This window comes from Parambassis ranga, chromosome 21, assembly GCF_900634625.1.
Source record: "Parambassis ranga chromosome 21, fParRan2.1, whole genome shotgun sequence".
Taxonomy (NCBI): domain Eukaryota; kingdom Metazoa; phylum Chordata; class Actinopteri; family Ambassidae; genus Parambassis; species Parambassis ranga.
The window spans coordinates 1,981,183-1,997,360 of record NC_041041.1 but is presented as its reverse complement, the minus strand read 5'-3'; the positions used below and the strand labels follow the sequence as shown (position 1 = coordinate 1,997,360).

The window sequence follows — 16,178 nt, the reverse complement described above, 5'->3', positions numbered from 1 at the left end:
ATATTGTTAGGAACTGTCCTCTTTCACTGTTATCAGTGATACTATGTGGTCTGTGCTTTAACTGAGTGACCACCTGGAGACAGAGCACACAGACTGAGGTCTGCTAGAGACCACCTGGAGACAGAGCACACAGACTGAAGCCTGCTAGAGACCACCTGGAGACAGAGCACACAGACTGAAGTCCTTTGGTCAGATGAAGCTGAACTAGAGCTCTGTGCTCACAGAGATGTTGTCTTCATGTGGAGACAGAAAGGAGAGGCTAGAACCCAAAGAACAGGCTTCATACAGTCAGACATGGTGGTGGCAGTATGATGCAGTGAGTCTGGTGGAAGAATCATGAAAAAAGAACAGTTTGAATATCTGAAAGAAACCCTGAAGCGGTCTGCAGTCAGACTGGGTCCTGGTCGTGGTTTCCTCTCTAACATACTTGGTATATTCATTAAGTTAACAGCATACTGCTTCAATAACTCCTGTTCAGTGGCTGAGGAGCACCTGCCTGCCCGGAAGTACACTCTTGCTTTGTTCCTCTTCCGGTGTTGACCGGATGTTGCTAAGGTACACAGAAGCAGCTGAAGCGCCTGTGTAGAACAGAACGGACCCGGGAAGAATGCGTGCCTTCTGTGTTTGCGGGGTGCTGGAGGAGGCTTTGGGTGGAAAATAACGGTCTCTGTTTCCCCTCCCCAATCAAACTGCTTGTAACTACAACCGGAAGCCCCGGCTTAGGGTAAGCTTTAGCTTTCTACGTGTGGCTAGCATCACGGACAAGATATAGCATGACGGCTAGCTGTGTCGGCTAGCGGCAGCTAATTAGATTTTTGACTTTTACTGTCGTGTTCAGACAAAAAAAACAACAACTTTAGACTTCAGCGACGAGGTCGTTGCGGGGTTGTGTGCGTGACTATAATGATAGTTTTAAAAAGCAGCAGCTGTTCGTGTGTTTAAAGCAAACACCAGCTTCAGTGACAAAAGAAACACACTCACCGGTGTCAGTGAAGCGGCAGAACGGGTCACTTCTGGTCCGCTGCAAGTCTTGCATGCATCCAGCGGAGTAGTTGGCTTTATGTGGAATATTTCAGTATTAAAATAGTATTAAATATGAAGTTGTTTTACGTGGTTGGACCTCTTAATGGTGGCCGATGAGGGGGAAAAACATTTTGCCCACAACAACCAGGAACCAGTACTACAGCCCTTAAAAAGTCACGTTCCTCTGATCTAACTGTGTTTTTTGTTTTGTAAACTTGCTCAGTAGCACTCTCCTTTTGTCCTTTTTGTTATATTGGGGAATAAACTAGGATGCTAGAAGAAGGAAAGAAGAAGAAGGAAGAAATACAAATAGAATGCTTCTAATATTAAGATTATACAACACAATATTTACAAATCTTATAAACACGTACACACATCTAGTAGCAGGATATATACATATACACACAAAATGAAGATAAAAACACAGTTAATGTGACTGAGGAGTTTGAAATCCACCTGTGATGATGCTTTAGTCCGAGTTAGTGAGCACAGATGAGTTACAGCATCTGATGGCGGACGGCAGGAAGGACTTACTGTCCCGGTCCTTAGAGCAGCGGGGCAGCAGGAGTCTGTTGCTGAAGCTGCTTCTCAGTCATACTAACTTAATCTGTCACTGCCCACACTGCATCGTGTCCACAGTCAACACACTCAGCGTGGCACAGCTAAAGCTGTTGTTTGATTGGTTCTTGTAAGCTGTGGTGGAAGATAACAGGGATTTAGCTGAATAAATATCTGTTGGTTGAAATTATTTGACTGCTGTGACATTGTCATAAACACCTCTATTAAAATGTGTATTCTCTGTTTCTGTTTCTTTCAGTGTTCTTGCTGTGCCTTACCAAATCGTGGACCATGATGGAGCGAAGAAGCGCCTTAACTCTTCCTTTTACTGTCGATAAAGATAAACTGGTACATGCTAATGATGTTTCTTTTGGGAGCCTTTGGTGTGAATTGCATGTCATGCTGGCACGACAATGTAGCAACTGCTTGCTTTTATGGCTGCCATCAACACCCGTGCTGTTCACCAGCTTAAGTAGAATTGCTGCACGGGTTCTAATCTGTGCCTGCTGCTGCACAGACCTGCTCTTGTCATCACTGCTTTGATAACTTGTGATGATAAATGTAGTAACTGCACCGAAGACGGCGATGAAGCTTGAAGTGTAAGGGGCTGCAAATTCAAACATCAGAGCTGTAATAAACACTGTAAGAGTAGAGCACATGACAACAGACACACCCCAAAGCAAGTGTGTGTTTGTCAGTTTATTTGAATTGGTAGGAAAATGACCAGGATGTTAAAGTAATGCAACTATTTACATTCGGCTACAGCCTCATCTCTTAGTGTCCCTGGAAACACTTACTAACAGCGTGTTACTTGTTTGTGTTGCAAGTTATTCCTCCACGGTGTGTGTGCGCCTACTTGCAGCGCCTTTACTGTCAAATTGTTTTTAATAATTCATTTGCATGCATTTTCTTTGGTTTCAGTGTGTGGCGCTCTGTTAGCATCTGCAAATCTGTTTAACTAAATTCACAAGTAACTATAAGAGTATTCTTTTCAGTCAGACCAGTGTTTTTTGTGTTTTTTACCTTGACTCAACATGTTTCGACTGCTTCCTGCAGTCTTCCTTTAGAAGTCACATGATGTTACCGGTGACGTGTCTGCCAGCTGATTTTATGCAGGTAATCGGTAGAGTAATCGGCAATGAGGACAACAAGGAGTTCAAACGGTGGATTAAGGAAGCCATCGAAATCAGGAAGCGGGCCAATGGGACAGTGAACCGGGACGAGGGGACTTTCACACTGTCCTGAGGAGACCAGACTGCTGTCCCACACCTGGGACACAGCGCTGAAGAAGCCGGACTACAGGTGGCGCTGTTCCCCTACTACCTGGAGTAGTGGGAGAATGGCGCCACAACCTGCATAAAATCAGCTGGCAGACACGTCACCGGTAACATCATGTGACTTCTAAAGGAAGACTGCAGGAAGCAGTCGAAACATGTAGAGTCAAGGTCAAAAACACAAAAAAAACACCGGTCTGTTGAAATTTTTACCTGAAAAGTAGAAATTAAAATGTCAGATTTCTGGTTGAAGTGCTGCAGTTAGGTGCTGCTGCCAATAAACACACAATCAACATGATAAATTCCAGGTCAGAGTCACAGGCCTTTCCCATCTGCACTTGCTGTAGTTGTGTCTGTGAGGATTTCTGAGCTTGTGGTTGGTGCATGGTGGTTAAAAAATTTTTTTCACCCTACAAATTTTAGATGGAAAACCCATTCAAAATCCCCACGGCCTGTCTTTCATCAGAGTGTAGGAATTTAGAGAGACAGGTACAAAAAATATCTTTGCTCTCTGCATGATGGTAACATGGCTGCCCAAGGTTCGTTTTAAATACTAACGCTGCTTCCTTCTCCTGTTGTTGTTGTTTTTTTTAAAGGTTTCCTGGACGACATTAACAGGAGGCAAATTCAAACATTGTAAACAGCAACATAAAAATGGATCCATGCTGTTTGGTCACAACTTGAACACAACGTTGGAGATGGCGAGGTAGGCAGTGCAGTGCAGCTGTGAAGACTTGAACTCTTCTTAACTTCTTTTCCTTCATTTTGTATAAAAACCTGGCTTTTTCATTGGAGATGATATAATGTTTTACTGTTTTTACAAGTCCAGCATTCCTACAGAGATTATCCTAATATTCCTTCAAGTAAACATCGCTTCTTAGTCCAGCGACTCAAGGCTGAGCTTATCATGACAACACATGTGGCTTATCTATGTCCACCAATCCCCCCTCCCTGTCCATCGGCTGGTGTATATATATATATATATATATATGTATATATATATAAAGTCTCCCGTGCAGCAGTAGATGAGTAATGATTAGCTCAGTGAACCATGGTCAAGCAGAGAAGGTGCCGCTCTAAGACAGATGTGAGTAAACATTTCTCTGTTTCCACCTTTAGGAGGAAACCGCTTCTGGTCTTAACAGACGTCCTCAAGACAGAACTGGGCAAGGCTTATATAGAAAGGATAAAAAAGAGTCCAACCAAGAGGGAAAACGGACAGTGCAGAGAGGAACCTCTGACCTGCAGAGACAAGAGGACCATTCAGAGTGACGCCACGAATAATCACACGAAGTGTAAAACCCCGAAACACACACAGAGGACGACCTCTTCATCCCCTCCAAGGTAAGAAAACATGTTATCGTCTACAGCCAGCTGCCTGAGCACTAGCAGGGGTCAATAGATGTTTAAGCTGTGTTCTCCTGTTCTCCTGTATCCTCCTCTTTTTGAGTTTGGGTTTAATAACTAAAACTATCAAGTGAACTGTCAGTCCTGATCAGTCCCCTGTTTCTCTGTCTGGTTGAATTGAACCCCTTCGTGTTTACAGCTAGATGTCCATGTGCTCTCTGGGAAATAAAATCTATCCCTGGTGTACACTAAGTCAAAGGGATGGTCCGGCTTGTGTAGGATCCACCTGCTGTATCCATTAAAAAGGGACACAGTTCTCAGCTCCATGTTTTCTTCCCCTCGGATCCTTCGACATGGGACAGACTTGCCCAGATGTTGTGACACTGTCAGTCTATAAAAATGGTTTCCTGTAAAGAGCTACACCCTAAACCAGTTTTTTTTAAGGTTTAAACTGATGTGTATTGTTGATCCGGGTCCTTGCAGCTTTAGTACGAAGTGTTTGTAGCCCTCTTGTCGGCTGAAGTCAGGCCACAGCAAACCAAATTTTCCTGTTGGCGGCCTTGTGGCACATTTTTAGCATTTCTCAAATTCAGCTGTGGTTGTGTTGTGGCTTCTGTTCAGATCAAAACAGGTGGTGTTTAAGTTTAACTTTAAAGCATGCAGCCCTGAAATGGACAGATCACTTTGTTTAGAGAAACACTGAAAGACTGTCAACACTTTGAGCAGATTGTTGTCAAGGGCCTGTCGACGTCTTTCATGAATTATTTAAATAATGTCGAAGTTAAATGTATCTGAAGAAATTAGTATTGTTTAAGCCATGACGTCATTTTAATGAATTATGAATTATAACTATTTCTGTCTCCTAAGTCTTTTGGCTGAATGTATTTTTATTTTTTGATTAAGATTAGGATTAACTTTATTAATCCCCATGGGGAAATTAAGTTGTGTTGATTTTTATCTGCAGTTCTCCCTCACAGTTAACTCATTGTTTGCATTTGTTTGGCTGAGCTCAGATGAGAATAAATAAATCAGCAAGATGAGAACATGTCCAAGAGTTTGAATCGAGGAAACTTATGGACTGATGGATGTTTTCCTCTTGGGGGAGTTGGACATAAACATGACCCGGATGAATGAGAGCATCCACAGACAAGATGAGATCATGGGTTTGCCTTTTTCATGTCTTCAGGTCAAGACTCAGGCGAAGACAACAAAATGTTGATGAGGAAGAGGAGGACGAAGAAAACAAAGATGTCCAGAAACTGATAACAGGCATGGAGAGCAGAGAGGACAACAAGTTTTCAGAGGTAGTAGGTGGGTAAACATGATGAATTCAGACAGGTATTGATCCTGTCTTGATTGTTGTTGATATGTTGTATTGTAGACTTAGCATTGTTGATTTGCAGTGCAGTTCATGTATACAGAATAAAAGGACTGGACGTTTGTAGGGTCAGTGATTCTTATACCTTCATGGGTTTATCAGCTTCTGTCTGCCTCATACAGATTGTGGATTGTCGGTGAGCTGGGAGCCCACGGAAGATACAGCAAACTCTGATTTTTCCCCTAGCATTAAGGAGAGGTGGTCTGATACAGACATACAGCACAGTTTGGTGGGTACTGATTGAACTCCAAATGTCATAAAAGATACTGAGTTAGCTGGTTAGCTCTGTTGCAGTGAGACAGTCAGTTAAATCAGCTGCTGGAAAGTCAGATGCTTAAGATGTCCTCTCGCCCCTTGTATCTTTGAAAGCGGTGAACACACACTAAAAACTGTGCGTTGTATTCTTCTCGTCTGAACAGAAGAGGAAAAGGCAGAGTTCGGGCTCCCGCTGCAATGGAACGGGCAGTCCCAAACTCCTCCGTCAGAGTGTGCTCCGCCTCACTGGAGAAGATGGAAGAGATGGCGCACCGGCCTTTGTGCACATCAGCCAGGAAGAATGTGAAGAAGACGAAGATGAGGAAAGCCTCGACCGCTGCATTGTACAGTTCACGGTGGGAGGAGATGAAGGAAGAGAAGTTCTGGTCCCGGTCATCACCCCCATTTCAGACTTCATGATTAGACGGAGGTTATCGTCCGGCCAAGACGGCACAACTCCGAAAAGCCCCTCCTCCGAACCCAGTGAGTACAGTAGCTGCAAATGAGTCCGATAATTCTGTGAGCAGCATGTCGCAGTAGTTCAATTACCGAATTCAATTAATTTCGTGTCCTCCTAATAAGATTTTGTGAAGAATTGTGCACAGCTGAGGATAAGCAGGAAGCCACGTGATTAACATCCAGAGCTTCCAACCCATCACGCCTCCTTCCTGCAGTGTGACGTGGAGAGGAGGAATGTAGCATATTTGACGATGTTTTTGTTCTCGTGTTTCAGTTGTGCTTTCCAGTGATGACGAGGAGAGCGGTGATGCTTCTCATCGCCGCAGCCAAGCGGTCCACACGCTGGCCGCTGTAGAAGATGCTGCGACGCAGGGAAAGACCTCTGAGGAGGCTGTGAGCAAACAGGAAGTAGCGACTGACATGCAGGACATGCAGGTTTGTTGATCCGCTCAGCCTCGCTGTGGCAGAATGCATGTTATAAAAATGCTCACACAGTTTCCTAAATGGAGTTAATGCCCAGATTAACATGAGAAGCATCATGCTTAGAGGGGGGGGGTGAGGTTTTACTTCTCTCCAGGGTGTCCTGATCACCACCTGCCAAATGAGAATACTTCGCCTGTGTAACAGCCACTAATAAGTCTGGAGTCTGGCCCAATGAAGGCAGCGCAAAGACACATGATGTGATGAGAGCTGGGATCAAATATAGTTCATATTAAGATACTATTTTTAATCAGTGCTTCAGTTTACATTCTTCAAAGGATGCATTTGTAGACTGAATGTGTCACAGCTTCACAGCTTTTTTGCTGGATCCTATGCAGCCCAACATATCCCAGGAGTCATAGTGCACCAGTAGTGACTGACAGTGGACCAGCATGGTATCACCAAAATCCAGTCGTTTCACATGATGTCATTGTTCACTTTTAGGGATTTACCTGCTGTTTTACTCTACTTCAGTTCCCTCTCATTTGCAGTGACCCAACATTGTGCCGTCAAAAGGGAACAGTGTTAAGAATGCACGTGTTTGAAGGCAACACATGCTGTTTATCTAATCATATACAGTGGGTTTGAAAGCCTAACCACACCCAGGAGTGAAAACAAAACAGATAATGGTGTAAACAGTGTTAAGGGAGACGTGAATCCAGGGTGAAGGTCTACAGTGGTACTAATGTGTCACAATTAAGGTTTAAGGTAGACGGAGAGAGATATAGTTTGATACTTTATTAATCCTGATAATGAGTCATGATTTCTAGACAAAAAGATTTATTTAGGACAGAATTCAAATGGTCTACGTAGATGATCCACAGGATAAATACAAATGTTCGATTTTTTGGGAGAACTGTTTATCAGTGTTATCCTTGTTCCCACCACTAGATGGTGCTCAAGTAGGGACGTTTGTTCAAACCTACACACTTTGGCTTCAAAGTACTCTAACTGCAGTGGAGAAGCTTTCATATACTGTGTCTGCCTCTGTGTGCCGTGATGCCGACCTCTGTGCATCGTGTTTGTGTGTTGCAGGTTTTGCAAGTCGTTGTCGATGAGGTTCCTTGTATGTTGGCACCTTCTGGAATCCCCAGTGTGGACTTCTCCTGTATGCATGTGACCTTCTCCACCCTGCACTGTGGAGGTTACCAAGCAAAAGAAAACGGAGTCATCATGGTAACCAGAAAGTCACAAAGTGATGAATTTTGCATTTGGTATCTGTGTCAGACGTGTATTTCTGCCCCTTTTTTACAGATAGCAGACCAAAAACTCATCATCCCATTGAAAGGTAACTCTCCATTCATACTACTTTATGTCTGGTGAATCTTTGCTTTTTAGTCCTGAAGAGAATATTTCTTGTCTCTATGTGTAGTGATGTAAGCGCAGTGGGCTCATTGTGACCTTTGCTCTGCTTTGTGTAAACTCTTATTTTAGTCATGCTGTCTGCACACCGTCTTCTCCCAGCTTAGTGGTCTATTTCAGTTGGTTAAGTTTGTTTGTGTTCTTGGATTAGAACCTCAGGACCCCCGTGCTTTTTCACCTGTGAGCCCCTGAAGTTAACCTTTACCAGGCTAAAGACACCTTGTTGTCAGCTGGATAATAATGTTTAAACAGTGACGAACATATCTGCTGGACTTTAAATTGAACAGCACAGGTTGCTAAAGAACTGGGAAATGGGATTAGTGGGTGAAGCCTGATCCTGCAGGGCGAGTAAAGCATGATGATATTATAATTCTGTGTGAGGCTTTATTATTATAATACTGTGAGATATTACGCTAAACCAATTCCTCTCATCCTCAGACACCACTGAGCAGGTTGAGACCATTTTGAGCTTTGAGTGTAAAGAACTGAGGAGGTACAGTGTTTGGGAGCCGCACGAACTGGAGGCACAGGAGCTCCGCTTCCAGGATGATGAGGAGGAGGTTCCTCCCGCCGCCGCCCTGCTGTTTTTCGTGTCAGAAACTGCTGCAGCTGCCGTACAGCGGGACCTCCATCGGCTGTGTGTCAGACAAGATGGAGCCTCAAACACTGGTGAGTCTACAGGAATACTCTCAATGCAGATTCAGGATCACAAACTCACTGTCTGTTTTTTTTATGTTGTTATCTTACTAGTGAAAGCCAGCCCCTTCATCCTGCTGACTCTGAGAGATCCTCTGGAGGGAATGGAGGGAGCTCTGTTGCGTTCTGTGCTGGACATCATCTGTCTCAACAGTCTGGAAAGTGAACAAGCAGAGGAAGTTAGTGGTTTGGAAGACCTGCACTCTCCTGTTCTTACCCTTGAACATAGCTTAGAACTGATTAAAAGAACCGGTGTGGACTCTCACCTGCTGTGCATGCTGGGGTTGAAGAGCACAGACGCTGGACTGAACATAGACCAGGACAGTTCACATTCTGATGAAGACCCACCCCCACACATCGAGCTCGAGGCTGATCCAGTGACAGAGTCGGTTCTGAAGCCGGAGACGGCACCAGAGCAAGACACAGGGACACAACTCAAACCAAAGGAGGATCAGACAGAAGAAGAGCTCACACCTCCCACTGATGTAAGTCCCACCCATGAGAAACTATGCTGCTCTCTGTCTTGGTTTTTATCTTGCAGCAAGGGGGCCCTGACCCCCGATGTGAGAACCTCTGATCTGTGATTATCATTTCCTCCTGCAGCAGAAAAAGGATGAACCCACTCCCATGTACACTCTGTGCCATCGTAGAACCAAAGGATCCTATTCTGTGTCACTGTGTAAACCAGACTCCAGATGGACTAAATACAAACATCAGGGTCTCACCCACAGGTACGCAACTTTGGAAAATCTTGCACATCATCTACATTTATCTGATCCCTTCTTTGTAGAAGTTGGCATCGTGGTCCACAGCAGCAGTAATGTCATTATCACTGTCAAAATGGCCTCCACTGTAGCTCAGCTCATGGAGGTCGCACCCATAAACCGAGGCCTCACTGCCGTGGTGCACTGTCTGCTATAGAAAAAGGCAAAAATGGCTCCAACCGACTTAAAATAGGGCATTCCTTCATGGCCACCATGGACACGGATGTTCCATCCATCCATCCATCTTCAACCGCTTATCCGGGGGCCGGGGTCGCGGGGGCAGCAGTCTAAGCAGGGACACCCAGACTTCCCTCTCACCAGACACTTCCTCCAGCTCCTCTGGGGGAATCCCGAGGCGTTCCCCGGTGGGACATGCCCCCGGAACACCTCCCCAGGGAGGCGTCCAGGAGGCATCCGAACCAGATGCCCGAGCCACCTCAGCTGGCTCCTCTCGACTCGGATGTTGCTGACCTGCAATTTTAAATCACATAAATCAGAAATACAACCTTAGGCCACAGACTTTTCAGTCACCCCTTTTGTGTGTTTTTCTCTGAACACAGCTGCTTGTGCTGCTACATGAGCTCATCTGTTTTCTACTAAAAGCTCGATCTGCTCTGCTTAGGTTGATCCAGTTTCCCCCGCCTCCACTGAAAGGAGGAATAACCGTCACAATGGAGGACCTGCAATGCCTTGACAGTGGGCAGTACCTCAATGATGTCATCATTGATTTTTATCTCAAGTAAGAAACAAAAACTGAAAGACATCATTCTCACTGGTTGCCTGTGGGGTTGTGGAGTGTTTGAATTGATTGATTGTGTCGATGTGAATCAGATACCTCCTCCAGAAAGTGCCGCCTTCCGTGGCCAAGCGCACACACATCTTCAGCAGCTTCTTCTACAAGCAGCTGACACGCAGGGACAACGCCAGCGAAGGAGGCAGCAGCGACTCGTAAGTGGTGGTCACAGAGAGTCGTACGTATATCTCTGCTGACATGCGCTGACAAAAAGTTCTTCTTGCTTTTGCAGCTGTCAGAGGCAGAGACGGCACCAGCGGGTGAAGACATGGACACGCCACGTGGACATCTTCAAAAAGGATTTCCTGTTTGTGCCTGTCAATCAGGAGTAAGTTATACACATGCAGAGGTGTGTTTTGTAACAGGCCTGTTTTTGGGTGTGTTGGTAAACGGATCCTTGTTTCCTGTTTTTAGAGCTCACTGGTATCTCGTCGTTATTTGCTTTCCTGGCCTGGATGACCCCGAAAACGAGGACTGGACATCTCCAAACTCTGAAAAGAGCCGCGGTGGGACGGGCGAGACGCAGGTTCATGATGAGCCCCAGGGAAAATCAAACGGTAACGCAGGGACTCCACCAACGTTAAACCGTAGTGACTCTGTGGACACAAAGACGGGTATGCAGGGCTGAACGATACATACACACTTGTGATTTGTTGAATCAGTGAGAAAGCTAATTTAAATTCTTCTTGTGTTTTAGAAAAGGCTGAGGAAGAATCCACCAAAGACTCCCTTCCTGGGCCCGTTGTAAGCAATAATTCTGTCATGAATAGCAGTATTTTATCTTCTTCTGTCAAACCTGCTGACTCTAATGGTGTCTTTGTTTGTAGAATTGCACAGAGCTGACATGCCAGAGAAAGACGGTGTGTAAGAGGTGAGTCTCACTGTGGCCTCATGTGGTTCAGGTGCCTGAGGCCTGAGAATGAGAACTACTTCTAGTTTCAGCTGTTCCCATCTGGGGTCACCACAGAGAACTGTCTGTTCCCACCTAACTCTATCCTCTACGTCCTCCGATTGTGTCCCCAGCTGTCCCTCTGATGTGCTCTTGTCCTTCCTCATCACTCCTGAAGAGAACCTCATCCTCTTCATCTCTGCTCCCTCCAGCTCTGCCTCTTGTCTTTTCCTCTAAGCCAGCCAGCTTTGCTGCGCTCACTACTCTCCTTTTCACCTTTCCTTTAATTCTTGCTGACACTCTTCTGTCACACTATTCTCCACCCACTCTGACCCATCTGCACTTGCCTCTTCACCTCTTGTCCATATGTTGATGAGGATTCTCAGTCATCCAGGTCATCATACGTAGAGCAGATTGAAGCAAGGCGTCTGGACTCGTAGAGTTTTCTAGAAGACGTTTCGCTGCTCATCCAAGCAGCTTCATCAGTTCTAACTGTTTGGTGGGGAAACATGGTTTATATGTGGTTACAGACCTCAGTGGGTGGGTCTGGGTAAAACTTTAAAAAACTTAAAAACAATAGCACTAAATGTTTCCATACTTACCTGTGATGTTCTGGCTGACTGGGCCAGGTGTGTCTAACGACTGGCTAACGACTATGAAACTGCCGGAGGGGGACTGGTTGACAGCCCTTTGTTCTTACTGTGAGTATGTGCAAACTTCCTGGGAATGGATGGAATCACTGCATTGTATGTGGTAGAAAGATGATGTCTGAGGCCACCACCTCTGTTAAGGGAAGGTTTTTCCAGCTTAACATAGATGGCTTCCTTGACTCCTCTTTCAAACCACCTTTCCTCTCTGTCTAAAATGAAGCTGCTTGGATGAGCAGCGAAACGTCTTCAAGAAAACTCAACAAGTCCAGATGCCTTGCTTCAATCCTCTTGTCCATACTTCCATGGAAAATGATATGTCCATAGACTTCATGTGGCTGATTTATACATACTCAAATGGATTGTTTGGTTTGAGACTGATGTCTGTGTTAAGTGGACGGTGTCTCTCGTTGTCAGACATTACTACACCATAGAAGTCTGCAGGATGGTCTGTTGATCAAGTTGCATCATTTTCTGCCTCCTTAAATGTAACGTTTTGTGTTGGTACTGAGAGAAGAAGCCAACACAAAGTGCACTGGTCTCCTGTAGTGGACTAAAAGCGAGTCAGTGTCTGTCAACTTGTAAGACAAAATGTGGAGTAAAACCCTGACGTGTTTTTTTTCTCTCCTCTCTGTAGGCCCTGTATTCTCATCATGGATTCCCTCAAACTTTCTCTTCATGAGCGAGTCTGTAAACTCTTAAGGGAGTAAGTATGATGCTCTGAATCCATGTAATGATTTGCCTGTAGATCTGTGGTTAATGGAGGTTTTTTAATGAACTCTCAGGTACCTGCAGTCTGAATGGGAGGCTCGTCAGGGCTCATCAAGGGAGTTTGGCCCCGATCAGATGAAAACCTCTCATTGCAAAGTTCCCCTTCAGGACAACAGCAGTGACTGCGGCCTCTACCTGCTCCAGTACGTGGAGTGTTTCCTGAAGGTAAAGGTCTTGCCGTCTATCACTAGCAACTTTACATTCCAGGTGTTTTAAAAGAGTGCATCATTGATTGTGCTCCTCCTCTCAGGACCCTGTGGTGCACTTTGACCTCCCACTATATCTACAACGATGGTTTCCACGGCAGCAGGTGCGGCGGAAACGAGACGAAATCAGAGATCTGATAATTAACCTGTACCGGCATCAGAGCCTGAACGACAGCTGCACCAAGCAGCTCTGCTCCTGAGTGCATTACATTCCTGTAGCCGTTATACATCACCACTCATACTGAGTGACGGACTTTTCAGTGTGAACTGAAAATACTTCCCCAGACTGTGTCCGTGGGTCCTGTGAGCGACTGAGGTTTGTGTCCATCTGGTCAGAAAGTCTATCAAGACACGCAGTTGTTTGTGACTTTTTACGTTTTTTTTTGTTTTGTTTTTTACGCTGATCTTAAAAAAGTTTATTTTTATTTAATTTTCTGCATAGGATCACAAAGCGAACGGGAAACCAGCAACATTGCTGTCATTTGTTTGACATTTCATGCTACATGTGGTGATTAGTTCAGTTAATTAAAGTTTAAAATAATGCTAATCTTGCCTTCTTTTGTACGAGTCCACAGTCTGCAGGCACAGCAGCTGTCAGTGTGTTATGATGTTGAGCATTATTGCAACATGTTTGTCCTGATTTGACAGCTAGGAAATCTCAAAAGGGTGTTAGGATGTATATTTTTTTACTTTTTGCAGTTCTAAATTGGAAAAGATTTTTTAATAAACAGAAAAATGTCTTGCATAAACTTACAGGATGCACACACACACACTGTATGCTCTCAGAATAGGACCCACCATGGCACTCCTCCTCCTCCTCCTCTACTACTGTTGATGAAATTCTCCCCAGCAGAGGGGATCTTGTTCTTTTTCTGTCCATGTGTCTCAATGCAATGTTTGTTTTTTAGACATTGTTTTGGATGAATGTATAGAAGCTGCTGCCAAAGTTCACTTGGTTTCAGTATTAAAAGTTGTAGAAGCTATTAGACGTGTTATTCTGTTATTTATTCTGTTATTTATCCTATTTTGCCCCAGTTTAGAATGAGATTGGTTGCAGTGAATGAAGACGGTGTGTGCTCTTTGTTTTATTGATAAATGAGTATTTAGCGGCAGGTAAACTCACTGAATGTTTTCACAAAGCCACTTTTTGCTGCCTTGCGAATTTAAAATGCATGTACATTGAAACACATGTTAGGAAAATTGGTGCAAAAGGGTTACAGGGTCAGCTTAGATGTATTTACTGCCTCAGTTAGTCACATCTCCTCAAAGTCTGACTCTAATCCTCCTAAAGTTCTCTGCAGCAGTGTGTGAAGACATTTGGCTAATGCAGCACACACTATAGGTTCATGCACTCACCCAGCAGTGCACAGTAACGTGCAGTAGGACTCATAAAGGTAGTGACCTGAGAGTAAACTAGCCTACTTCATGATTTCAGGAGATAATAACATACCTGCATTAGAATAGAATAGAACAGAAAATACTTTATTTATCCCAAGATGGGAAATTTTGCTATTGCAACAGCAAAATACAGGCACTAAAAAATATACCTCTAGTGGTAAAAATTAAATTAATTTTTAATTAATTATTATAACTATTATAAAATAATTTTGCTGCTTTAAAATACTATGAGTATATCCTATATGAGCTGTATTAAAAAAAACTGGATTTCATAGTTCAAGGCGCCATGTTGTGACGTAAGTAATTTGGATTGCAGCGAAGGTAAACATTAGCACATTAGCATTGTCAGCTTTATAGTACCTGTGGAGCACCGCCATATGAATATTGGGTGTGTAATGTTTGAAATTGTGTATTTTACCAACCTTATACTTAAATGTTGACACGCTAACATGACAAACATGGTAAACATCCGCATTCAGTGAGCTTGTTAGCTTAGTAATGTTAGCTTAAAGATGGCGCCTTCCCGAGAGAGGCGTCCACCATCCAGTCCTCCAGCGGCAAGACCGGCCTTCTGGAACGTATACTATGTTAATACTGATGTTAGTTACACTGGTGTTAGTTATTTTACCTACATGTTTATGACATAAGATTGTTGCTAGCTAAACTGCAGTATTGATAAACATTGTGCTAAATATCAGCTAGCATCCGATTTTTTTAGCAGAGATTTCGGCTATTAACACGTATTTTAATGGCCATACTCTTAAAATGTTAGAACAACAACGCGATAAACTACAGTGTTGAACTTTTGACAAACAGTGTACAGCTGAACATCGCCGTTTTAGCATGTCACTGAGATGTTAGCGTGAAGCTTAATGATGACGTCAGTTACAGGCATTTTTAACGGTGGGTCATTTAAAAGTGTTAGCATGCTAACGTGCTAACACTACTATGGCGAACGTGGTTAAACGGCGACCGCTGTGAGCGTGTTAGCATGCTAATGTTATGCTAATGTTATGCTAACATCCCGTGACTGTATAGTGTAACCAGTCTATTTATTTACAGTCTGTTAGCTCCTGCACGTAACAGTTCATGTGCGTATTTTACTTGCTTAAGCAGCTACTTTAAGAGGAAGATTTCGCTTTAAAAAAAAAACGGGATAAACCCTGTTTAACCCCAAACTCCTCTTGGGGTTAAAGGTGGAGTCCTAAAGCCTTTGACTTTCACTGCTTTCAGTACAGTGAGATGATTCCAGTTTCTCCTCTTGTGTGTGAGTTCGAGCAGATGGTTGATGCTGTCTTATGTTATCCTTTGAATACGTTTCTGAGGTTTTGAGTGGAAATTACACCATTTGTCTGATTTAGATGGGTGCCATTCTTTTATTTAAACGACCGGGTCAAGCAATGCCAAAATTCTCAATCCCATCTTGACACACAGTCCTCTTCAAATTCATCTTATTGATGATCATGTGGCCTTTGTTACCTGCACTCTGTCCACGTTTCATCCACACTCAGCGCCCTCCCTTCCCCGTGTTGCTCCAGTAACTTCTTGGCGAGCTCTTCTAAAAAGGCTTAGAGTAAACAGGATTAGAGAGCATTAAAAAATCCCCCTCTTTCCAAGAGCCATCTGCCTGTCTACCTGAGCCAGGAGCTGTCCTCTCTGCAGCATGGGCCACACCTCTGTTTAGCCACGGAGGGAATCAGGAAACCAGTATGCGATGGTGGGATCTAATACTTTCTGGCTGAGGGTTCTGTTGTTCTTTTGCATCTGGAGAATTCCGAACTATGCAAACGTGTAAGAAGTTGTTCACACTGAGAGGAACTACCTATCTACTTGATCCTTTTCCAAGTCCACGTATTTAAATACAATTCCGACTTTAAC

The 16,178-nt window shown here is 44.1% G+C and overlaps 1 protein-coding gene across 3 annotated transcripts; it reads left to right on the top strand.

Annotated features, from left to right (window-relative positions):
- The first annotated feature begins 546 nt into the window (after positions 1 to 546).
- LOC114426756 (sentrin-specific protease 7) lies at positions 547 to 13,885 on the top strand. Of its 3 annotated transcripts, none has more exons than XM_028394362.1 (23): positions 547 to 724; positions 1,841 to 1,929; positions 3,279 to 3,344; positions 3,452 to 3,561; positions 3,975 to 4,199; positions 5,389 to 5,513; positions 5,703 to 5,809; positions 6,000 to 6,318; positions 6,569 to 6,729; positions 7,810 to 7,950; positions 8,029 to 8,062; positions 8,575 to 8,805; positions 8,887 to 9,317; positions 9,439 to 9,563; positions 10,219 to 10,335; positions 10,428 to 10,544; positions 10,622 to 10,717; positions 10,804 to 11,003; positions 11,087 to 11,133; positions 11,217 to 11,260; positions 12,563 to 12,631; positions 12,711 to 12,861; positions 12,947 to 13,885. In XM_028394362.1, the coding sequence occupies exons 2-23, from the start codon at positions 1,873 to 1,875 to the stop codon at positions 13,100 to 13,102; spliced, it is 3,129 nt and encodes a 1,042-aa protein (XP_028250163.1). In that variant the 5' UTR covers positions 547 to 724; positions 1,841 to 1,872; the 3' UTR covers positions 13,103 to 13,885. The 3 variants fall into 3 exon arrangements, with proteins under 3 accessions (XP_028250163.1, XP_028250162.1, XP_028250164.1); XM_028394361.1 differs by having other exon boundaries at positions 9,436 to 9,563; XM_028394363.1 differs by lacking the exon at positions 3,279 to 3,344 and having other exon boundaries at positions 9,436 to 9,563.
- The last annotated feature ends 2,293 nt before the right edge of the window (positions 13,886 to 16,178 follow it).

Bases quoted from the DNA above. Each gene is read 5' to 3' on its own strand.
- LOC114426756 (XM_028394361.1), top strand. From the start codon at position 1,873: ATGATGGAGCGAAGAAGCGCCTTAACTCTTCCTTTTACTGTCGATAAA. The intron at 6,730-7,809 runs GTTTGTTGATCC...TGTGTGTTGCAG, and splicing joins CTGACATGCAGGACATGCAG to GTTTTGCAAGTCGTTGTCGA. The intron at 9,318-9,435 runs GTAAGTCCCACC...TTCCTCCTGCAG, and splicing joins AGCTCACACCTCCCACTGAT to CAGAAAAAGGATGAACCCAC.